Source organism: Ambystoma mexicanum, chromosome 8 (assembly GCF_040938575.1).
Source record: "Ambystoma mexicanum isolate Mex_15411 chromosome 8, UKY_AmexF1_1, whole genome shotgun sequence".
In the NCBI taxonomy this organism is placed as follows: domain Eukaryota; kingdom Metazoa; phylum Chordata; class Amphibia; order Caudata; family Ambystomatidae; genus Ambystoma; species Ambystoma mexicanum.
In genome coordinates this window covers 750,892,390-750,917,152 of record NC_090929.1, presented here as the reverse complement: position 1 = coordinate 750,917,152, position 24,763 = coordinate 750,892,390, and the positions used below count along the sequence as shown (strand labels likewise).

General features: G+C 48.3%; 1 protein-coding gene across 2 annotated transcripts in view; it reads left to right on the top strand.

Moving 5' to 3' along the window:
* ANXA7 (annexin A7) overlaps positions 1-24,763 on the top strand; it is an 835,753-nt gene that overhangs the window by 417,910 nt on the left and 393,080 nt on the right. For both annotated transcript variants that reach the window (XR_011268601.1, XM_069610574.1), the window contains exon 8: positions 14,719-14,832. Coding sequence is in view for 1 of the 2 variants with exons in the window: in XM_069610574.1 (XP_069466675.1) it covers positions 14,719-14,832 (114 nt within the window). In the remaining variant the exon portion in view is untranslated. The remainder of the gene's footprint in view (positions 1-14,718; positions 14,833-24,763) is intronic.

The following is a 24,763-nucleotide window of genomic DNA, read 5'->3' as shown; positions in this document are numbered from 1 at the left end:
TCAAAGCAGTAGACAACAAGGCACAATATTTGGTGGTGATGAAAGGGCGAATGTAGTGTGTGCGTTTAGTAATAAAACCGCAAGTAGAGCGGATATGTGACACATGAGGCTTCGTGGACAGTTCTTCATCCAGAACTACTCCTCCTTGGAAACGAGAATAGAGTGGCCACAATTTGAAAGCTAGGTTACTCGGGGGTTAGCTTGCTCAAAACCACTTTAGTGGCAACAATCATAAGTTCAGTCTTTTTGCAATTGAGAGCCAGGGAGTTACCGGCCATCCTGCCCTCAATACGTGGGAAGAGTGTCCTGATAATGATCGACAACACAGTGGCCATGCACTACCTCAATAAGAGAGTGGGTGTAGGGTCACTGCCCCTGTGCAGAGAGGTAAAGCAGCTCTGGTTCTGGGCACTGAGAGAAGGAATAACTCTTCTCCAGCATGGGGTCTGGCATGGATTCACATGCTCATGAATATTCCCCGTCGTCAGGCTGGGAATCCTCAGTAAAGAAAAAATCAGTTTGTTTAGTTTCTGAGCTGTCTTTCTCCTAATAACCGATCACTGGTCTCTGGGTCATACAGCCCCCAGCCAATGACTGCCCTCTACTTAAACCCCTCCTCTGGCAGCCATCTTCAGATTTTTACCACACGTTCAAGTGTTGGGAGTCCTCGTGCTATAGCTCTCGAGCTTTTACTGCGTTTTGCGATTTTTCAAAGAGTTAAACCTCATTTTTTCGGTCAATCGAGCCTCAAGCTCCACCATTTCTACTTCCGATCAACGGGGACCCGTTTCAGAATTTTCGACACCCCTCAAGGGCGAAGTTTTCGTTGAGTCCCGCTTCTTGGAGGATTCCAGAAGATTCTTTGAGGCCTACCCCGCGTGGACATGGCCCAGGAAAAAGGGAGCACGACACCCGGATCCAAGCTGTTAAGAAGCTGCCCTGGATGTGGGTTACAGAATGTCTTCAAGGAGGACGAGCATTCTAGATGCCTCTACTGCCTTCATGAAGACAAAACACACGTGGAGAAGGACTGTGCGTTTTGCCAGAACATGTCGGAACGGACCATGAAGGATCGGCGGATCCGCCTCACCAACTGGCTGGAGGGGAAGAGCCCAGCGGCAGGCGAGAAGAAGTAGTCCGAGCGGTCTTCTAAGACCTTTGAGGGCGCTCCGGCGACGGGGGCCCAACAAAAGGCAAAGCACCGCAAGTCCGCGGGCACCGGGAGCGCTGAACGGTCGGGGTCCTCGGCTGCCAGGCAGGGTGAACTTTCACCGAAGCCATCAACCACGAGCCAACGCTCTGGCTTGGGAAAAAGGAAGTCGGAGAACCCGGGTAAGCTTCGGGAGAAGCCCCGGTCCATCCCGACAGAGAAAGCCAAGGGGGAGCGAGGCGGCGACCCCCCCCCCCCCACCCCAAGGTGAAGGCCTCAGGCACGTCCAAAGTCATCAAGGCCCTGATTCACCCGGCTAAGGCCTCTATCGAGGGAGTCGTGGCGGCCCTGGTGAAGCCTGTGGAGGCTACCCCAGTGGAGGCGACCTCGGGGCCCAGAGTTTCCCTCCCACCACCGAGGGAATCCTCTTTTCAGCCCATCGATAAGACCCCTGTGAAAACCCTGGTGGTAAGAGGGGGGGCGCGGTGGCCATTACGGACACAGCCTCTGAAGAGGAGCTGGCTGAGGTTGTGAAGATCCTGGACAGGAGGTCCGAGGAAGTCCAGTCTCACAGGAGGGATCCCGACGAGGAAAGCGACGGTGATGCCAACGAGGTTCCCGTGCAGGCGGAGGATTCCACTCCGCAACCGTCGCGCCCGTCGCAACCGCTACCTAGGCCAGAGGAAAACTCGGGAGCAATCCTGATGGCGATCCAGGCCTTGTGTACAGAGATAAGGACAAGGTTGCCCTCACCCCCAACGGACGACCCAGCGAAGCCTGGACTGTCGGGAAGCCCTCCAAGCAAGCGGAGGAGAATTCCCCACCTTCCTCCCAGCCGGTGCAGCCCTCAAGGCCTTCATCTCCTTCCCCAGATCCGAGGGATGACACAGGAATGGAGACGGCTACGACGGGGTCGGATGACAACGGTTGTGACGACGGGATGGGCCGACGAAATTGGCTCTTTCCATGTCATGATCGCCAGGGCATCCGAGCTCTTTCAGCTCTGCCCTGTGGGACAGAAGAAGGAAGGGTTCCTCTACCAACGGCGTGAGGCCAAGAGGAAGACGGTCCTCTCGGTCCCGTTGCTTGACGACATCTGGGACGAGGGGCTGGAGCTCCTGAAGAACCCTTCCCCGACCCCTGCCAAGAGAGACCGGTACGAGAAGAAGTACCGGGTCCTGGATTCCGCCCCCATGTGCCTTAGGGTGCAGCCGAACCCGGATTCGGCCGTCTCGGCAGCGGCCAAGAATAAAGTGGCAGGGGCGACGGCTTCAACTTCGACCTCCCTGCTGGACGGGTGAAGGGAAGAAATTGGATGCCATGGGACGATGGGTCATCTTGCCGACGGCGACAACGACAACGATTAAAGCGGCCAACGCCCTCGCGATTGTGGCCCGCTATGACAGGGAGCTGTGGTTTAAGATTGCTCCTCTGCTGGATTTCCTCCCGGACAACAAGAGGGCTGAGGCCCTGGAGATACTGCAGGAGGGCGAGGTGGCGTTGGACCACGCCATAACGGTGGCCACGGACATTGTTGACACCTGCTTCCGCCAGATGGGCAACAGTGTTTGCCTTCGCCAGCGCGGTTCGCTCAAGGCAACAGATTTCCGCCAGGACGTGCAAACCAGAGTTTTGGACATGCCTTTCGACAGAAACAACCTGTTTGGCAAGACAGTGGACGAGTCACTTCAGGCCATCAAGGCCAACACAGAAACAGCTCGGGCTTTGGGAGTTTTACAACAGCAACGGCCGCCTTTTCGGAATTCTGGAGGCAAGCAAGGTGCCTCCAAAGGTTTCGGTGGCGGCCCCTCAACGTACCACCGCTCCTCGTCACAGGAGGCCTACAGAGGACGCGGCAAGTCAGGCGGATCCCGTCGTTGTCGTCCAGTAGGCCAAGGCGGCAAGGCCGCTACCAAGCAGGAGTGAACCGGCGGTAGCGTCAGGCCCCCACCTGAGCACCCCGGTGGGAGGCCGGCTGGCGAAGTTCGTAAGTGTGTGGGAGTCCATCTCCACCGACCGATGGGTGCTGGATACCCTGGCCCGTGGGCACACTCTCGAGTTTCTAAAAAAGGGCCCTTGCATTCCACCCGTGGCCAGGAAGGAAAACCACGTCCCTCAACTGCTGCTGGAAGTAAGGGCGATGCTGAAGAAAGGAGCCATCAAGCTCGTCCCAAAGAGGCTCCAAGGCTCCGGAGTGTACTCGCGATACTTCCTCGTAAGAAAGAAGACCGGCGGCTGGCGACCCATCCTGGACCTTCGTCGCTTAAACAAGTACATCAAGTCACAAAAGTTCTGGATGGTCACTCTCCAGCACGTGCTGGGACAGCTGGAGGAGGGGGACTTCCTATCGTCGCTGGACTTGGAGGATGCCTACTTCCACATCCTCATTCTAAAAGGACACAAAAAGTTACTCAGATTCGTAGTCCAAGGACGGCACTACCAGTTCAAGGCCCTCCCCTTCGGCTTGAAGTCGGCGCCCAGGGTATTCACCAAGTGCCTAGCACCAGTAGCGGCGCAGCTGCGCCTGCAGGGGATCCACGGCTACCCCTACCTGGACGATTGGCTCATCCGAGCAAGGACAAGAGAACTCGCCGTCGGACACACAGCGAAGACCGTCCAGCTGCTCACGGATCGGGGATTTTCCATCAACTACGCAAAATCCCGCTTGGTCCCATCACAAGTCGCACTGTTTCTGGGAGCCAGGCTCGACACAGTGGCACGTTTGGCCTCCCTGTCGGATGAAAGGACAAAGGCCATCCTGGGCAAGGTGCAACGACTGTCGGCCATGGACGTGTCCAGGGTAAGGTCCATCAAGTCCCTTCTCGGCATGATGTCCTCGTGCATCTACCTCGTGCGCCTGTGCAGGCTGCGGATGCGTCCGCTGCAAGAGTTCCTCGATGCCTTTTGGATTCAAGCAGCTGGCAGCTTCGAAGACAGGATCTCACTCAACGTGACCTTCTGCCACACAATCCGGTGGTGGGGCACCGGCTTGCCTCTCGCGGCGGGTATGGACTTGGAGACGGTGACGACGGATGCCTCCTTGGAGGGATGGGGAACACACACCAGAGATCTCCATGCAAGAGGCCTTTGGCTCCCAGAGGAGAGGTCGCTACACATCGTCCTGGAGCTCCAAGCTGTGTTCTGGGCCCTCAGGTCGTTCCTTCCGGCCCTCAAGGGCAAGGTGGTGAGGATCTTCACCACCACCACCATGATGTTCTACATCCGGAAGCAGGGAGGCACCAGATTCACAGCCCTATCCAAGGAGGCCCAGGATCTGTGGCACTGGGCTGTCGCCCAAGGGATGTTTCTGGTACCCTTCCACCTGGCAAGAATAAAGAACACCATCGCCGACTCATTCAGCAGGGAGCTACGCTCGTGCCACGAGTGGGAACTGCACAGGATCTAGTGGATCTGCTATTCCAACGATGGGGCAATCCGCGACGGCGACGAACACCAAGTGCCGGAGGTTCGCCAGCAGGTTTCCCCAGCTGGGGAGCATGTGCGATGCGTTCTCATTCCCCTGGGACGGCCTGTTCCTCTATGCATTCCCGCCGTTGCCGTTGCTGCTGCGACTCATCAACCAACTCATACGGTCCCGGTGCAGGGTGATCCTCGTCGCACCGGGGTGGCCGAGACCGATCTGGTTCCCAGACCTTGTGGACATGTCAGCGTCCCCCCCCCAGTCAAACTGCCGATGGACGCGGATCTCCTCTCCAGAGAAGGAGGCGCCATCCTCCACCATGACCCGGGTCACTGAACTTGCAGGCCTGGCTCCTGCAGCACTAGAGTTTGGAGGGTACGATATCCTGGCGGACTGCTAGGAGGTACTTGCAAAGGCCAGGGCATCCTCAACTCTAAAGTGCTATGGACACAAATAGAAGAGGTTTTCTGTCTGGTGCAGGGCACAGAAGATTAACCCTCTGCGGATTACTGGCCCTCAAGTGCTGCCGTACTTGCTATCGCTGGCCAAGGCGGGGCTGGCCCATGCCTCCATCAAGATCCATCTGGCGGCTATCTCCCAGAACTCCAGGGCGCTCATCCCTGTGGTCCCATCGCCTTGTGAAGGAGTTCATGAAGGGACTGACCCGATCGTTCCCGCCGGTGAAGGCTCCGGCCCCGGCGTGGGAGCTCAACGTGGTGCTGACCAGGCTCATGGGGCCGCCATTTGAGCCTCTGCATTCGGCACCGTTGAAGTTCCTGTCGTGGAAAACAGCGTTTCTTGTGGCCATCACCTCCGCACAACGAGTGGGAGAGATACAGGCCCTCTCCTGCAAGCCACCATACCTGACTTTCCACGAGACGAGAGTGGTGCTGAGGACGCACCCCTCCTTCATGCCCAAGGTACCGTCGGACATCCATCTCAACGAGCCCTTGGTGTTACCTGTTTTCTTCCCGTCGCCGTCGTTGCCGGCCGAGAGGACTTTGCACTCGCTGGATGTAGCTAGAGCACTGAAGTTCTACTTGGACAAAGAGTTTTCGGAAGACATCACAGCTGTTTGTGAACTTTGGACCTGTGAATCAAGGGACGGCCCCTTCAAAGGCTTCCATTTGCAGTTGGCTCTCCGGCTGCATCATGCACTGTCACCGGTTGGCAAACCGACCGTTGCCCGGCCGTCCGAGAGCCCATTCGATCAGAGCGATCGCTGCTACCACAGCGTTCCTATCTGGTGTGCCTCTGCTTGACATCTGCAGGGCTACTACGTGGAGGTCGACGCACACCTTCACGAGATTCTACTGCGTCGACCGGGATTCCCGGGAGGAGTCCAGAGTCGGCCAGGCAGTGCTGCGCAACCTGTTTGCCTGAAGGTGGGCCTGGTGGGAAGGTAAGAGATGCTTAATGTTGAGTTGATGTAATGCTTAATGTTGAGCCTTGCCACCTCCTGTGGTTGTGCATGTGTGTACTGCTATGTATTCTTGTATTCATGAGCATGTGAACCCATGCCAGACCCCATGCTGGAGAAGGAACAAGTTACTTACCTGTAACTGTTGTTTTCCAGCATGGGTCTGGCATGGATTCACATGCAAACCCTCCCTCCTACCCCTCTGTGGCTCTTCACTTGGTCCTACTGCCACTTTACGTGCTACCAAATCCAAAGATGGCTGCCAGAGGAGGAGCTTAGGTAGAGGGCAGTCATTGGCTGGGGGCAGTATGACCCAGAGACCAGTGATTTGTTATTAGGAGAAAGACAGTTCAGAAACTAAACTGAAACTGATTTTTTATTTACCGAGGATTCCCAGACTGACAACGGGGAATATTCATGAGCATGTGAATCCATGCCAGACCCATGCTGGAGAACAACAGTTACAGGTAAGTAAGTTGTTCCTTCTGGGAGTGCATCTAGCCGGGGAAAAGAACACAGCGGCGGACGCTCTGAGCAGGCAGAGCATGCTCTCACACAAGTGGGAACAAGCTCAGCAAGTCCTTCTGGAAATATTCGCCCTTTAGGGAACCCCTCAGGTGGACTTGTTCGCGACCTGTGTCAACCAGAAGTGCAAGCTATTCTGCTCCATGGAATGCCCCAAAGAGGCAGAGTTTCCACTGCTGTACGCGTTTCTGCCAGTCCCTGTCATTCCTCATGTCATCAGGAGGTTGAGGAAGTTCGGGAAAACCATGATCCTGATTGCTCCCGTTTGGGCCAGGAGAACGTGGTACCAGGACCTTGTGGAAATGGCCATCTGCCCTCCAATTCGTCTTCCCAAAGAGAAGACTTTCTCATGCCAGAGGAATGTCGCATTCTTCACCCAGAGATCGGGACTCTCAATCTCCACACCTGGTGTCTGAAAGGGTGAGATGCAAAGATTGGGACCTCTCGGAAGACCTAATGGAAGTGTTGCTTTCGGCATGGAGGCCAGCAACTAAATCCCTGTACCGCCGCCGTTGGAATACGTTTCGCTGCTGGTGCAGGGAAAAGAGACTAGATCCTTTCACATGTAAACTTCCTCATGTCCTGTCTTTCTTGCACCACCTGACCCATTCTGTGTTGTTAGTGGCCACGGTGAAGGGCTACTTAGCAGCAAGCGCTGATTGTAGTACAATTTCTGAAGGGCTTAACCAATTTGTTTCAGCCCACTCCCTTCATCGTGCCATCATGGGATTTAAATCTTGTATTAAGAAGTCTTATGGGAGCTCCATTTGTGCCCTTACATTCGTGTCCTCTTAGGATGCTCACTTTGAAAAGGTCCTTTATAGTAGCCTTCATATCTGCCCGTAGGTTAAGTGAGTTACAGGTCTTATCTTGCAAACAACCTTTTACATACTTTTCCAAGGATAAAGTAATTTTAAGAGTTAGGTCATCTTTCTTCCCGAAAGTTGTCAGAGTTTCATTTAGCACAACATATGTTACTGCTGTCTTTTTACCCTCCTCCGCATCCATCTAAAGAGGAGAGACTACATCATCTAGACCCAAAAAGTGCAGTAAACTACTACATTACAAGGACTGTAAGTATTCAGCAAGATGATCAGCTTTTCATTGGTTATGCTAGCCAAACACTGGGCATGGCAGTGAGAAAACAATCTCTAGATGGATTGTTATGTGCATACCTGAGTGTTACTCATTAACAGGCAAAGATTTTTGAGGGCACAGTTCACTAGAGGGGTGGCTGCTTTTTCAGCTCTGGAAAGAGATGTGCTAGTGGGAGACATTTGTAGAGTGGCAGCCTGGTTGTCGCTTTACACTTTAGTACATTTTATTGTGTAGACTCTTTTTCAGAAGAGGAAACCAAATTTTGCAATATTAACAAATAAGAAAATTCTTGGCACCCACCGCCTAACTGAAACTGCTTTGGGAGTCTATCAAAGATGAGGTATATGTGGGAGGACACAATCCATTCGAATAAAAAGATACTTACCTGTGCTAATGTTCTTTCAACTGGATGTCCCTTCCACGTATTCCTCATCGCCCACCCATCTATCCCCTCTGGCTTTATTAGAATTTTCCATGTCTTACACCTTCCTTTCTCTCAACATCAAGATTGTCTCCTCCTGTGACACAGCATGCACCAAGACTTACTGCTGCACAGCGCTCAATTCTATGACAAATAGAATTCTGAATCAAGCTGCATGCAGACTTGAATGTCAACGATGAGGAATACGTGGGGGGTACATCCAGTCGAAAGAATGTTACCACGGGTAAGTGACATGTTCTTCTGCCCCCTGTACAGTTGCGGTAGAGGCCAGGTTTCTCTGTGTGTTAGCAATGGATGAGCAACCCAGGCTGAGACTCAAGGGAGGGGATGCAGGCTGGTTCTTAAGTACAGTGAATCCCGAAGCCCCCACAAAGGAATCTCCACCATGTGATAACATAGTTCTTTTATATAAAATAAGGTTCAAGGAAACCTATACATCGATAAATAACACACTTTATACTCCGGTAACACTATCTTAATAATAGTAAATATATACACATCTATGTGGTACTACAATATACTTTAAACTCAATTTAGAATGCACAAACGGCTGACAGTTCTTAAAAAGCATAGGAATCTTAAAGCATTGGCTAATGCATAGACATTACTGTAGAAAGGCAGATTAGATTAGGAACATTGGCAGAATGCTTTCTTTAAATCTGGCCGATCTTTGATCCTCCGATTGCTGGCCTGCGGTTCTGGGTCCATTACCTAAACCTGCCTCAGTTGTCAGGAACCTGGGAGTTAAGCGTTCTGCCTCACTTTCCCTTGAGGCTCAAGTCAGCTTGGTGTGCCAGACAGTTAACCTTAAGCTCCATATTATTCGCGAAGAACTCCCGTACCTGCCACCTCATTCGCGTCTCATGTGGTTTCCTCTATGGTATCCGGGTCCCTTGACTACTGCAAAGCTGTGTATTTGGGTCAGATTTCCTACCAACTTCAAAGGTTCCTTTGAGGAACTCTGCAGCTAGGGTTGCTACTGGCGTTTTGTACTTCTATTTCCCTGGTTTTCGTGTCTGTTCATTGGCTTCCCGCATTGTGTGAAGTATAAGGCTTTATGCATTGTTCATCTGATTTTTTTTTTATGGCACAGGTCTTTTTTACGGACCAAATTCTGTCCTTATGTGCATTCTTGCCCATTGTGCTCTGCGGCTGCACTGCGCAACTTTGTTTCTCGCTTCAGACGTTCCTGTATTGGGGGTCGTGCTTTCTGTCACAGCAGCTCTTCTATTGAACTCTATTGCTGTATCGCCTCGTTCGATTCAGGATCACTCGTTTTTTCGACGCTCCCTTATAACCTTGTTGTTCAAGTGTTTCCCCATTTCCTCTTTGCCACCTTTTTTTTTTTTTTATAACTCTGTTTATTGAATTTAAACAACACAACGAAAAGGCAGATGTTGAGCATAGACATACATCAGAAAAAGAACCAAGGCAATATCAACAGTAGCAAGGGCACTGCAGGGCCTGGGGCCATGAGACGAATGTGAGACAAATGTTGGGAGCACAGGTTATAGCTTACATCCACAAGTCAAGGGAGGGGAAGGAACGAGGGGGGGAGGGAGAGATAGAAGGGGGTCTCTTTGCCACTCTTAACAGTGCCATGATGCCCTCGTCAATGTAGGTTGTGCTATATAAATATTTGTAACATAACAAAGTTTCTACATGACCCACTACCTCAAAGTACCTGGGAAACCACAGGAAAAGAGGATCCAAGATGAATCTGGGACCCCTGCATGATTCCTGAGGATGAAAGCTGCTCTTCCTTGTCACAGTATCTTGGGTGCCGTTGCAGGTGAAGTGGTGTAGTTTCTTGGCATTACTCGACGTGGACCCTCGAGGACGATCCCCCTTTGAAAGAAGTGTTGACTGGGATGTCGATGAGAAGAAGAAGGGGAAACCAGCAGTATCGTAAAGGGACCATTTTCGGCCTTCGCAGTGCTCTCCATTGGCAAGCCATTACTCCGGCTGTGGATGTCCCACAAAGGTGAAACTTGTTGTGCACCCTGACAAAGCCTGGCAGAAGAAGATAAGACCCTTGGTGGACTTGGATGACTTTCGGTGGCTATGGGTTCAGTGGCAGAAATAGGTGTTGGTTTGGGTTTTTCGCAGTGCAGTTTTTCATTTCTTCAGTGCTGCAGCTGCATCCGGACCTCAGGGTGGCTTCTGGTAACCACGACATGACTAATGGACTGGACTGCGGACCCTCAGCAAGTCTGGATACCCAGGACGTCTTCGGATTTTGGTGGCGGGAAACCCACCGTAGGGCATTCCACTGCAGGCAGCCACCCTGGACTTCTCCCGCGTGGACAAGTTGACAGATGTTGTGGCAGGGATGCCACTTGAAGTATTCTTCAAAGATTTGGAACTTTAGCAAATCGTGTGTCGAGCAATACCATGTCAGAGTAGCCCCTCTTCTGGGCGATGCTCAGTAACCTGGCTTCCAGAGGTCACGAACGTTCCTTCGGGCCCTGCTTGACACAGATGAACATGGCTTCAAGAGGTTCAGGCAGTCTTCTTCTGGACCGAGAGAGAGATCCCTTCTCTGGATGGCAGGCACAAAGGACTGACTTCCAGGACACTTTGGGTGAAGCGCAGTAGTTCCACAATGTTTCGTCGTAGCTCAGGAAGAGGTTGCCTATCCAGGTCATCTCTGGTTCAGTCCTTGAGTCAGCACATCAGTTGTCGTATTTGGTGAAGAGATGCAGCTGCAAACTTTTCCCTCCAGCTGGACTCTAGGATGCAAGTTTAAGATCATTTCAGCTGCAGGTTTCATCTTCTGACAAGGAGGTAAGTGAGAGGTCCCCTGTTATACTAAACTTTCCCCATTCACTCAGGCTGAGCCAGGCTAAGCCAGCCAATCTCACACACATGCATTTATGCAGGCATCACCCAATCAGGCTCACAGGTGTTCAGGCTATTCACTAGAAACCAGACACCCACCACACAGGATGTGGAATGGGGCTTCACTGTAGCCTTTCAGTGCACTACACTGCATTAATTCCGGTTTCAGTCAGGGCTGGCTCAGGCATTGTGTCACATAACCAAAACCAGACAATCGAAACATAGAATGCATATTGACTACTTGCTCCATTCAAGTAGGCTCCACCCCAAGGGTGTACCCACAACAAGCAGCCCCTGGGAAGGCTCCAGCCCGTCTGGCAGGAGGTAGACCCAGAGCCATATATGGCCCTTCCACCCAACAGCCATTCAGGGAAAGGGAACAGAGCCAGGGCGTCTCATGACTCTTTGAACAAGGATAATGCAAAGGAAACCAAGAGGTACCAGTGGCCATCTTGCCTTTGTGTAGGAATCCATTGATTCCTATGGTAGGGCCTGAGTATCCCAAATATGGAGATATTGATATTGATATTTTATTTGTATCGCGCTCATACACAAGTGTTTCAGAGGACACCTGGAGCCACTCTCACATCAGCATGTAGCTGCCACCAGCCCATACCCTGATCTGTGGCAACACACATGTGCCCAAAAACATAGGGATGCAGGGTTGTACACCTAACCATGGGTGCACTGCGCATATTCCATGGGTACTGTTCAACAAGAACAAAATGTAGAGCTCTACTGCCAGGGGTCCAGACTGGACTCATCAGAACACACAGTTTAAGGAGGTAGAGGACATGGATAAGGAGGTTCTGTCTCTCCAATGCATTTCCAATATCACAGGAGGAATGAGACAGTCAGGGAGATTACTGTGAGGTGGGAGAGGAGAGAAACACGTAGCAAGCCCAAGTAGAAACCCCAAGCAAAGTTAAAAACCAAGGACTCCTCTCCGGTTTACCTGTCTGCTTGCCAGGCTTTGTGCCCAAGTGAGTCTATGGGTATCGGACCCCAGAAGAAACTGCACCCAGATCAGAGACAAAAAGTGTTTGGGTCACCCTAGAGTCTGCAATTTCAGAAAGTAGTAACAATAACACATTTGTACTGTACGTACTGGGGCAATTAATCCGGAGGCCAGAAAGGTTTAGGAACCCTCAAGCACCAGAATAGATCTTGTGCATGGTGTCACAGACTGCCCTAAGAACACGCTAACTCCCACTGGTGGTTCCAGGGTTTTAATTGAATTTTTTGGCATGGCACTCGTTCCGTCCTTTACACTTGTGTCTTCCCTGTTTGCCTTTTGGCCCTCATTGACAGCCAGTTAGCAATCGCCTTATCTATCAAAGCACTTTCTACGCCAGGCACACACTATCAATGGTGTTCGTGCTAAAGGGATTGTTGGAGCGTGCCTTACAGACACTCCTCCCTGCCCCCTCACCCACCCATCATACTCTGTGCTTCCTCTCACACCCTGAGGTACCTTTACCTGTCTATTACTGATCTCCTGCAACTCTCCTCCTTCCAACTCCACCCTCATCTTTCTCCTAGTACTTTCCTCGGTTTATCCTCCAGTGACACTCTCTCCTTCTGTTGTCTACCTGCATTCTCCACTGTTCTGTTACTCCCCCACTACTACTTCCACCACCACAACTACTCTTACTTCCCCAGACCGCTGCTATTCTTACCTCTCCACACCACATATACTCACCTCTCTCTAAACACTTCTATTTCATGGTTCCATGTCATTTTAACAAAGGACATTATTTTGATTTAATTTACTTAGTTAAAATTACTTTGAAAATATACTTTTAATTTTTTATTATTTGGGGGGGCTGGGTCCCCCCATCTACCATTCCCCTTCACTGCCACCCCTACCCTAAACCCCTCCCCAATCCCCTTTTACCCCTTTTCCCACAAATACATGTAAAATTTGAAGTCTTTTTTTGAAATTATTTCCTCTAAGTAAAATGCATCAAAGTAATTTACTTTGTGGAAGCAAAGGGACACGCTACTTCACCCCACCTTCTACTGAGTCACCCTCCTTTCACTCTCACAATCACTTTCCACTCACTCTGTGCACTCCCTCTAACACACTCACCCACCTTGCATGCACACTCGCATCACAGTATCACTTACCTTTAACAACTGATACCTCACCTTTTCTCGGATTGTTTCCTCACTCCAGTCCAACATCCTTCTTCCCGCTGGTCTCTTGGTATGCCACTTCCTCCTACTGACCTCACTTGAACAACCAACAACTTTGTGTTTCTTTCTGCCCTTTTATCCTCCCACTTCCCCCTCCTTCTCCAATTCGACTTCTAGATCTAACCAATCTGGTCCTGTTTTTCTCACTCAAGAGGTGTTACAATAATTCGGGTTTACTAATGGGGGCTAAGCCCTACCCATGTTGTCCACTTCGGGTCACCGTGCTGCAGCAATGAAGGCCTACATTATGCAGCATCCCAGTTAGTGTTAGGAGGCTATGTTGTGGTTACATCCAAAGTAGGTAAGGGATAGTTGTGTGGGAGTCACTCTGCGGCAAGTCTGTGTTGCATTGTCTGTTTGGTGTGGGGAAGCTGTCTGTGCACTGTGTGAAAAAGCTGGGGTGCAGTGTGCTGCATCCTCTAGTTTGATGGCTCTCTCTCCTTGCTGGTCTTGGCAATTCGATGACTGGAGGTGTCTGTGGGAAAAAAAGAAAGTGGCCAGCATGGTTCCCAAGAGATATGGTACCATTCAAAGGGGCACAGCCAAAAAAACATTTATTTAAATGCATGGAGGAACAATGTTCTACTGATCACAAAAGAACGTTCAATAGATAAGAAATCAGACTTGACAGGAAACTGTGAGCTTAGAATAGGGTGAGTTTTAGTGACAATCTGACCAGGTTGTAGAGTTGGACTAAAATGAATGCTCACAGGGACAATACATGGGTGGCCATACATAGATTAAGGAGAACCAACATTAGAAATTTTAGGTGAAGGTAGGCGGTAGGGCCAGCTATGTTAGAGATGTGACCATAATGTATGAAATGCTAGAGTGGAGGCAGAGAAAGTGAGAGACAGAGGCAGGTTAGTGGTGAGGGACAAATGTTTGCTAGAGGACAGATGAGAGGCTGGTTACTCAGAGGCGAGGAGGTAGTCTTTTAGTTTGGTTTTGAACAACTCAGTGTGTGCTGTTTCTCGGATGTCTGGTGGTAAAGAATTTCATGCAAGTGGGGCGAGAAGAGAGAAAGAGGGGAAGCGAGAGGATGCTAGGTAGGGCGAGGTGCCACAATTGTAGTCAATGAGGGAGAGCAGAGATTACAAGTAAATACGGGCCCTTGTGGAGGGGATAGCAAAGGGCCCCCCCAGCTGCCACCTTCCCCCTCTGGTGTAAGATTGGTGACCTTGTCACACAGGGGAGGGCTCCCACAGAGAATGGCATCAGATGTCATTTAGGAGAGACCCATCCTGTCCATTGTTTGGTTTGGGAAGATCTTTTTCATTTAAGTTGTCCCTTCTTTTAACAAATTCCTAAAAAAAAAGGTATTGAACTATAACGTATGTTCTTGGTGTACTTTTAGTGTAAGGCTAAATCAATGATGCATGTTAGATTATGCAATGTTGTCTTTTTGTAGCACCTCCTGGAATATCATCTTTATAGCAAGATGTGTGGTTGTTGCATTATAGTTCAAATAAACTGTGACATTCCAAGATAAGCCATTTGTAGAATTGTTTGACACCTAAACCTTCTTGTATGTTATAATTTTGTTGATAGAACATTTACCTTGAACTGTCAATTGCCTTCTTGTAATCTGTTCTTAATAACTACGTTTTATTATGTAACAGGATTTGATTAAGGACCTGAAGTCAGAGTTAAGCGGAAACATGGAAGAACTTATCATTGCCCTTTTTATGCCAGCGACCTATTACGACGCTTGGAGTTTGTACAACGCAATGAAGGTACTTCTGCATGTGTACCACGTGAAGAGATGTTCTAAATGTTCCCTTCCCAAGTATATTTTATTTCTTTGATTTTATTAGCTCTTTTGAGCCAGCAAGTTTTGTTATATCAGCGATCCAAGTTATGGACTTCTATGATTTTCCTTTAAGTTACATAGATCAATTTGCAGAATAGGTATACAAATATATACAGAAATTGGTCTCGCATCACCATAAAACAAAGCCTTAGGTTGCAGGAGCCTAACAAGAGAAGGCAGACGGTCTTAGAAACACAATGACTGCATCCTCCTCCCCAAGTCCCAATCTTAAATGTATGGGCCGCATGGGAATCAGTGGACCATAGCCCAGTTCAAGAGTTGCGCTGTCCGTGATGCAGTCAACAGCAACAAACACCATCAGCAGTTCTGTACTGGTTGGGCTAGGAGTCTCACAGCCACAGAAGAACAGAACCAATCCCTACATGTGAGTAATCGGACCACAAACAGGAGATCCTGAATACATGTTGTAGGGGACGTTTCACAGAGGAGCCTGCAGAGTGCAACCCTTGGAGCAGAAGTGGGAACAGTTGCACTTGAAATAGATGGGCAGGGCTTAGCAAACAAAGATGCAGAACCTGGAGGTGTACAGACCTGCTGATGAAAATACAGTGACTTAGTGACTGTAGAATGAAGATGGCAGTGGTGACCCAAGCTAGGGGTCACAGGTTACGGTTCAAAGAGTGCAGCAGGGCTTGCATCTAGGGGCCGCCCTTGAAAAGAGGATGGTAGCAAGGGTCTACTAAACAGATGACACTTGGAGTAAAGGCCAAGATGCTTGCAGGAACTGTTTCAGAGGTTTAGCAGCAAGGGTATTCCTTGAGAGATGCATAGCTGCAAAAACTCCTAGCTGGGTCACAGAAAGAAAACAAAGGACACAGCTTCTTCTGGTCAGGAGATAATAGTTTTGCATCAAAGTTTGAATCCAAAGAAATGCTGGTGCAGGGCTTCTGTTGTCGTTATTGGATGGCTGAGGTTTTTTTCTAGTCTTTAAGCTTCTATGCCAAAACTGCTGGTAGACAGTAACTGTTAGGGAGATTTATCAGTTGTATGCTGAATCACCTCTCTTAGTGAGACCACCAGCACTTTGTGCTGGACTTCTGGACCTTTTTCTTGTTCTCCTGAACAAGGGGAGCCTTTTTCCACTCATTCTTTTTTTGCGCTGATCATAGGAACCCTATTCTGTATATTTTACTTTATTTTATAGACTCTGTGTTTCACCTTTGTAGCGACAGCACCATAAGTGCAGTGTTACCGGGAGCCCTTGGGGCTCTCCTTTTTATATTATTTTATATTCCTTTTGAGAGATCAGCACACACCACCCTATGTGGAGTGCTGAGGGGGTTACCTAGTATCCCCTTTCTCTCCGCTCCTGTAACAATTCTGTTAACCGTAACAGCCCTATAGTTATGGCTGGTGGCAGTGGACATCTTCTACCAACCTTTGCACTATTTTCCGCTGCAGGCTGTATTCACAGCTGCAGATATGCACAGGAGGGACACTTTTTTTCAACTTTGAGGCTCCTTTCTTTTTTTCGCCATTTCATGTGTGGTTGTTCTTTCCTGGTCCTCCTTCTACCATCTTGAGAGGGGGGGAGGTCCTGATTTGAATTTTGTTTTCGGCGGGACCCCTTTGTGTAGCTAGCCGAGGCTCTATTGTGCCTGTGGAGACAGGAAGCATGGGAGGATCCTGAAACTTTGCTTTCCTTGGTCTTCTGGTGTGCCTGAAAGGATCCAGTTCTCACTGGGGGACTGGCTGTTCTGATTGGACAGCCACCCGCCCCTTTCTGTAAACTGCAGGGAGAGTTTGCAGAGCATGTGTGTGAAATCCTGATAAATGGTGAGGTTCCTGAGGCAGAAGGCAAGTCGACCACTGGAACAGAAGATCTGAAGAAGACGACCAGACACACCTGCAGCCCCGTCCAGTAACCACAAAGAGACCACTGCTGTACTGTTCCCTTTTTTGAATCAACATAGGAGTTCCGAAGAGGACTCTTTCACGTTTGGCTGGGGGACCAACTTGCCATAAGATGACCTACAGAACACGCCATGCAGTAACCTTTGGGGGATGCAAACTGCCAATACCAGGGGACCTCTGACCCAATTTCAGTGCATCATCTTCCCGTGGATGAATACTCCCAGAACTTTGATGAGCTCCAGTAGGACCCCCAGAGACGAGATCCCCACCACCTCAAAGTCTCCTCCCCAGAGTGCAAGACCGAAGAACTGAAGCGGATTGACTGAGCGGTAACCGTTCATCCTTGGAGCTTGTACAAAGGCACCAAAACTTCAGATCGACTTGGCAGTATGAAAAATTCTTTGCTGATAGTCCTATCTCTCGACTGCAGCATCCCTTTTGTCGCCATGACCAAGGAACAGGAGACCGCGTTGATTGCGGTTGCATCGTGAAAGAAACCAGCTGCATCTTCACCACCTCAGGTACAGTGGCGCTCAGGGTAGTACTTACTTCAGGCCATTTTGTCACTCCTGTGTTACTGGAGTGCTGAATCCAGTGTTTGGTTGTTCACCCATAACATTTGTCCAGGTCTAATGCGTGTGCGCATATAGGGAGTCCTTTCCAAGGTCCCTGATAACTTTTTGACCAGAAAAAGCATTCTACCGACTAATAATCAAAGTACTTTACCTCATCTGCTACTGTGCCTTACCTGCATTCCCTCCAAACTGACTCTGAAGAACTCCCAACTAGTTAGGGGTGGACTGCTAAAGCCTTGTGGCCTATGAAAAGTATTATACCTCTATGAAAGTATTGAATTGCTTTTGCTGGTGCTAAATAACCATTTTTATTCCTACAACAGAACATTTCTCTGAGTGGCTATAATAAGTGATTTTACTTACCATTGAACTAAGTTCATAACCTGTACATTTCATTACTATTGGTTAATTCACCTGAAGTATTACTGATGTTTTCTATTGTGTTCATTAGTTTAAATAGTACTTACATACCTGAATATAACTTTGCCTTGTGTACATAAAACAAACGTCTATTTTACTTTAACTACACATGTGTGAGAGTTTCCTTGGGCCTATGTATTTACTGAGTTCATTGTACTTGGCTACAACACACGTTCTCCTCCTAAGATTCGCCTGGCTGCTCTGCCATTCTACCAAAGCTGTGTGTAGTACGCAGACAAATGCAGGGGAGTATGCAGTACGCAGACAAACATGTGGGAAACGCAGACAACTATCGTCTGCAATCATCCACGGTAATCCCACGCTTTCCTTTGTGTGCTGGCTGCTCTGCAATTCTACCAAAGCTGTGGGTAGTACAGACTTAGACTAAGAGTTGGGGCCTGTATACCAAGGGATATATAGCGTCTCACCTGTGGGTAGACTTTAGGAAAACTCCCCTAACAGTAACTTAGGCATACATTATTCACAAATGCACCAATGAAGCATTTGGCGGCCAGTCAACCACTGCTGCCGACTCAAACTTTCATGGGCATTCTTCCGAGCAAAATTGGGGATGATGTTTGTGTGGGAAACGCAGACAACTATCCTCTGCAATCATCCAGGGTAATCCCACGCTTTCCTTTGTGTGCTGCTAGACAGAGCTGTTAAAAATGATCTTGGATGGTAATTCTGTCTCTCTACTCATCACGATCAAGGGTAAAGGTAGTAAATAATGTTATTTTGCTGCTTTCCATCCATAGAAATCATTGGGACACACTTCCTTTTCCTTTGCTATTGTGTTGAAATATTACTGACTTTTGAGGGTAAATGAAGGATTTTTGCTCCACTTACCATGCTTAGCTCATATGTATCGTGAGCACGGATCCTCCCCTTTGGCTATCAGTGCAGGAGAACTCTGTTCTCCATAGTGAAGTTCTCCATGTATTTTTCCTGCACATATAACTTTACATGCCGTGCATTATGGTCACTTTGTGTCCCTGTAACTTTGATTTTGGTAACCTTTTTGGTTACTTGCATGATGTGTCCAGGAGTAGTGGCAATGGCTACTTTTGTAGTATTTTCTCTTTTCATAGCCTTGTGCACTGTTGCATTTTACTGCTTACTGCCAATTAGAGAATTATATACTCTAAAATGGCTGTGCCACAAGATTTTCGCCTATCTTTTGTCCATCTTGTATTTTGACATTCTTCCTGCCCTGGAGTGTCTGTGTTTTCCAAATATGGTAAGCCCTTTCCCAGGGAAAGCTCTGGCTTTTGTGGGCTAAGTTTGTGTCTGTCTGTCTGTACATTTGTCTGTATGTCTGTCTGTCTGTGTGTCTGCCAGCCAGCAAGCGGCTGGGTCTGTCTGGACCCAGTCCACTTTGCAGCCAGGTGTCTGAGGCTGGGCAGATGCAATGGCCAGGATTGGACAGCCCCTCCCAGTTTGACATGTACAGACCCCTACTATTGATCTTCTCCAGCTACACTTGAGATCATTGTTGGGTCCAAAACTATACGAAGGAGAGCAGCTCGCTGGGGACCCGGAAGTCGTAGTTGGCAGATCACCATCAGCCCTTTCTTGACTTGCATGGGCAAAGCCCTGCCTCTCCGCAGATCTCTTTCCTTTGCATGAAGACCTTTAGCTTGCTTTGACACCTAGGCCGGTTGGAACAAACGTCCAAACCTAAACTCAAAGATCCACCGCTGGAAGTGCTCTGAAAAGTGCCCTTAACAGTTCTGGAACCATCATGTGGGCTAGCCAGATGTCCTTCTGGACTACTTTGCTGCCACAGTTGACACCCTGAGTTGAGCCTTGAGACTCCACAAATCCTAACACATTTCCCTATAGTTGCCGTTCTCCAACACAGAGGTGCCTCCCCAAAGGTGACTGGATTGGGAGTCTTGAAAAGACTTTCCTCTTGTTTTTACTGAACTTTGGAACACATACGACTTATTGGCTCAAGCCACACTTATTCAATATTTCTAAAGAGTTTCTTAGCCTCCTGAAAATAATTGTATTGGGACCTGTAATGCTAAAGGCACACGTACCCTCCTTTTCTAGCTAGGGAGGAACTTTTTATAGTTGGAACCTTAATTTTAATGTACTGTATGGTGTTTGAGATCTGATATGTTGAGAAGAAAGAAGTTAGCAACGTATTGATTGTCTATATTTCTTGATTCACTAGCGTTGCTACATTTAGAATACTTTGCAACTTGTCTTTAACTGTTTTTAAAAGTGAAGTCTTGGTGGTATTAGCAGAGTACACCACAGTGAATGTGTATCTATTAGTAGTGAATGCTTTAGAGTATTACTGACTGTTAGGAAAGATTTGGAGAAAAATAATCTTCTTAGTAGCAGGCAATCTGGATTTGGAGCTGTCCATGGTACAGAAACCGCCCTCTTAGATCTAAAGTCCAGCATGCGGCAGGTTATAGACAAGGACGCTTTGGTTCTTCTTATGCTTCTGTGTCTGTCTGCAGCCTTTGATTTGGTGTACTATGACATCTTGATCAAGAGTTTTCGACATGAGGCTGATTTCTCGGGAAATGCTGTGCTGTGGGTCTAATCATTCTTATCTGGACAGTCTGCTAGAGTCTTTAGCGATTCCGCTGCAGCCATCCCCGTTGATTTAGTGTGCGGAGTACCTCCGGGCTCCTGCCTATCGGCCACTCTATACAATCTCTTTACTAAACCCTTTTTTGACATTTTGGACAATCTCTGGGAATTTTACACCAACTAGGCCGATGACATGCGGGTCCCATTATGTCTAATTGGGGGTTATAGGCAGGACTTCTCCAAGATAAATAAAATCTCTAATACCATGCAGAGGTGGATGGCAATAAATAGAATGGCTCTTAATGAATCTAAAACTGAATTACTAATTGTGGTTACTCAACAGAGATTGAGTAAGGTCCCACATGAATTTGAGGAATTTAAGATTGCAGCTTGTACCATCTGAGTGTCAGAAAAGGTTAATACTCTGGGATGTTTACCCTGAGGCCACTCTCTTTACGAAAGCTCAGACCAACTGCATAGTTTCTTCACTTCTTACTACCTATAATTGTTATTCCACATACAACCCTCCCTATCTAAGGAAAGTTGTGCAGTGCTGGCTCAAGCTATTGTGGGCTCTAAGATCGACAATTGCGGTAACGTTTTGCATGGTACTGCCCAAAGCAACACCTGCAAGTATTGCAAAATGGTGCAGTTAGAGCTGTCAATTGAAACATAGGAATCGAGTTACAGAAACATGGTGTGCGTTACATTGGCTTCCTGTAAAGGAACGACTTGCTTTTAGAGTTGGCACTATTGATCTTAAATGTTTGTAGCCCAGCATACTTGAAGTCTAGACTAGCCTTTAAATCCTGCGTGCTGTGATTAGTCAAGTAATGCATGCCTAGTAGGTACTCCAAAAGTTTTGAACAAGCTTGCAGATTGGCCTTTGATTCCACTGCCCCAAGATTGTGGAATCATCTTCCTCCAGACCGGCAGGCAAGATATTCATTGCCATCATTTTATGAGAGAATGTAAGACTTTTTCAAATCAGTTTTTTAGCTTACCTGCCCGATTATGATTGGACTGCTCCCCGGACGGTTTATGCACTGCTGGATGTACGGCTATGTGTTCTATATTGGGTTGTGCTCCAGGATGTGCGTGGAACAATCTACTCCCATACCATTCCACATCCATGGTGCCACAGGGTCTAGGTGTGGGACATGAGTGAAACCAGTAGCTGACCTTGATTGGAGAACTTCTGGCTGTTTTAATGGTGCAGATCCTTAGCATTGGAGGGCTTATACTTGCTTCCAGGCTGAGTTCCGGATAAGAAGACGACTCCTGCATCCATTACTTCAGATCAGTATTGGAGAGAAGAATCCGTCGTAGACGAACAGCCGACTGAACATCCAAAGACGACCCTTGAAGAGGCCTGGCCTCCCTTCCTGTATCTACCCTGTTGGACTGACGGATCTCGGAAGACCCAGAGCTGTGCATCAGCCCTTGGACTAGTGGGAACAACTAGGAAGTGTCCCTGGACCACCCAGTGGACTGACCAACTCTTTCGTTGGCTACCTCATCAGATTGCCTTTCTGCGGTTGCACCCGGAACATTGGTGGTTGCCATCTTATGGTACAAGTCGCCTTCCCTCTGAATTTCATCAAGGGATCCTGTACAAGAGAAGCATCTACAACCGCAAATGGAAGGATGCCTGTTGTCACCTATGTGAGGAGACCGTCGCTGGAACTCTTGTTCGCCCGTCCTGTGAAGTGTCCTGAAGAGACCTGCATAGGTGAATCTTTCATATGTTCATTGCAATAGGTTGCTATACCTGACTGCAACAATCCTTGCACTGCAGCTCCTACGCACCTCTCACTAAAACCAGTGGGAAATCTGACCTCCAGCGACCCCTAATCGACCCATCAAGTCATCTGGGAAAATCTGAGTCGGAGATCAGTAAACCCAAACCAATTGTCCAACCTGGCCTCTAAAGGACCTCTAAAACTGTCCTTGTTGCCACTGATCACCTAAATCAAAATATTGCTAGGTGTTGAGATGGATTTTCAGAATCCACACTGTGGTAGATACTGAGAGGCCATCCTGTTATGGAGAACAGGAAAGACAGCGACGTCTAGCCTAACGCAGTCAAGGTTCGGTAGCCAAACAATAAGGGTTTGAGTCGTCTAGGGGCTGCAATGGGACACAGAGTGCTCCATTAATTCCAGAATTCCAGTTAGAGTATAAAATAAACAATAATTTTTTGGAACTTTTGTATACACTTAAACATATGAAAACCTCAGGTAAATAATACTACTTACCTATTCTCAAATACATCTATACATTCACCATGGGGCGAGGTGGAGGGCTGTATAGGCCCCTACACTTTGCCTTTCCAAAGTCAAGCAACAGTTGGCATAATCATAAGCAATACCTTTAGTACCTGTAAGTGGTAAAGTAAGAATAGGGCTAGTGAAGCAGTGGATGCAAAACCCATAATATAGAGGTTTGCAATTAAGTAGATAATTATAGAACAAAGCACTTATGAGCAATCAAAGAATTGTATCCCTAGCCCTGAGATGAAGTGGGGCCTAGTGCCCAAAGGTCCCCTGTTCCACAAGCTAAACTGTTCCAATAGGTTTACTATTGGATATGTAGCAATGCCCGTGGTTGGGATTAAGTGTTCCAGGAATCAGGAAAAGTTGGCTAAGTGTCCCTCCCAGCCCAACCATGCTAGGGAAGGCCCAAGGAGGGATCCGTTAACAGACCACCAGCAATCTTAGTCAGGCAAGGGAGAGATAGAGCCAGGATTTTACGCCCATGTTACTCTATGGAGGAGGGGCAGGAATAGGTAGTATTACTTATCCCCCCCTTACCCCACTTACTCCAGTTCTTCCAAGGACGACTTCAGGGGTTCCTAGATCCGCTGGGCCCACTAACATCTGTGTTGTGATGTGGGCCAGAAGAAGGATGCAGAAACTGATGACGGGCACGGCTACTCGGGAGGATAGCTCAGGGGCAACGTGCCCGCCTTGGAAGCAAGACGACACAGAGCAACACAGGTTGGATCCCCGGGTCTGCGCTTAGAAAGCTCTGGGTATTAAGCGTGCTTTATAAATAACCTATCATATCATACCCATCCATGCACTATAGAAGGGTTATGTTCTTTCCATCTAATGCAATTCCATCGAATTTTTTCCATCTAAAAAATCTGCATCTAGTGCATTTTTTTTTATTTACATTTTTTTTGGGGGGGGGGCGGCACCCCGACCCCCATGTTTTACCCTTTATAATGCACCTAAACAAAAATTTACCCTCTTTACCCAAATTATTTTAGATGGAAAAATTTAGATGGAATGGCATTAGATAAAATGGCATTAGATGGAAAGACCAGATACCACTATAGAATGCAGCCATCGCTATGCAAATCTCATCTAGCAGCTCGCATAGCTATCCACACTATAATCCCTGACATATCTCAACACCTCTGCCATTAGTATACAGCGACAACCTACGAAACATTTGTCTAGCTGGGCACACATCGAGTCTCCTGCACTAGCACTGTATCGTAAAACAGCAACTGCACCGCACACGTGCCTGACCTCCGGGCTGCTTACTGGAGCCTAGCCAGCCCTCCTAGGCCCTAACATTGCAGAATGCACACATGCATCTTAAAGCTAACTCTCAGAATCTCCCATACATGGACTTCAGTCCCCAAGGGCATTCCAACCACAAATTGCATTGAGGCCATAGAAATTGGAAAATGGTGCTATATAAATGAGTACAATACATTTTCAGAAAGGTTTACCAAATAATAAGAAAAAGGCCCATCTCTCCCTATCTTTATGAGATATTCACAGCCTATATAAATAACTTAGGTGCTCATCTGGGAAGAAGGGACACATTCCCTCGATTTGTCAGATTTGTCTGGTCAAGGGAGGACCAGAGGTGCCGGGTGCAAACATAGTTTTTGCTGTTGGGATTGGGTCTGGTTAGTACACGCTTCAGGCTCTAGTGATGTTTCTGAAGACTTGACAGCTGGACACCCTTGGCACTACGAGATGCAGACTGCCATGGGACAGGTAATGTCAGGAGATCTACAGGACATGCAGAATTGAATTTGGTGGTAGTCGCCACAATCAGGTGGTGACGTGTGGATTTTCTGTTGGCCAAAAAAGGAACAGGCCCTGCATGGCTTTTGTTGAGTCTAGAAGGCTGATAATGCAAGTGTATAACTCTAGTAGCACAAGTTGATGATCTTCCAAGTTCCATGGATGCACTCAGAACGATGCCAGTTTCAGCGAAGTAGGCCAGGAGAGAGCTGGTCGGTCAACCGCTTTTTCCAGGGACTCTTCTGAAGGCTCAGGAGGCACGGATCCTCGAGCAGGGTTTGAGACCGGTTGTTCCTCCCAGTCCAGAGGTCAAGGCACAGACGAGGACTTCTTGAGAGTAAGACAGAGGAGCAGGTCTTCACTGGGACTTGGTTGGTGGAAA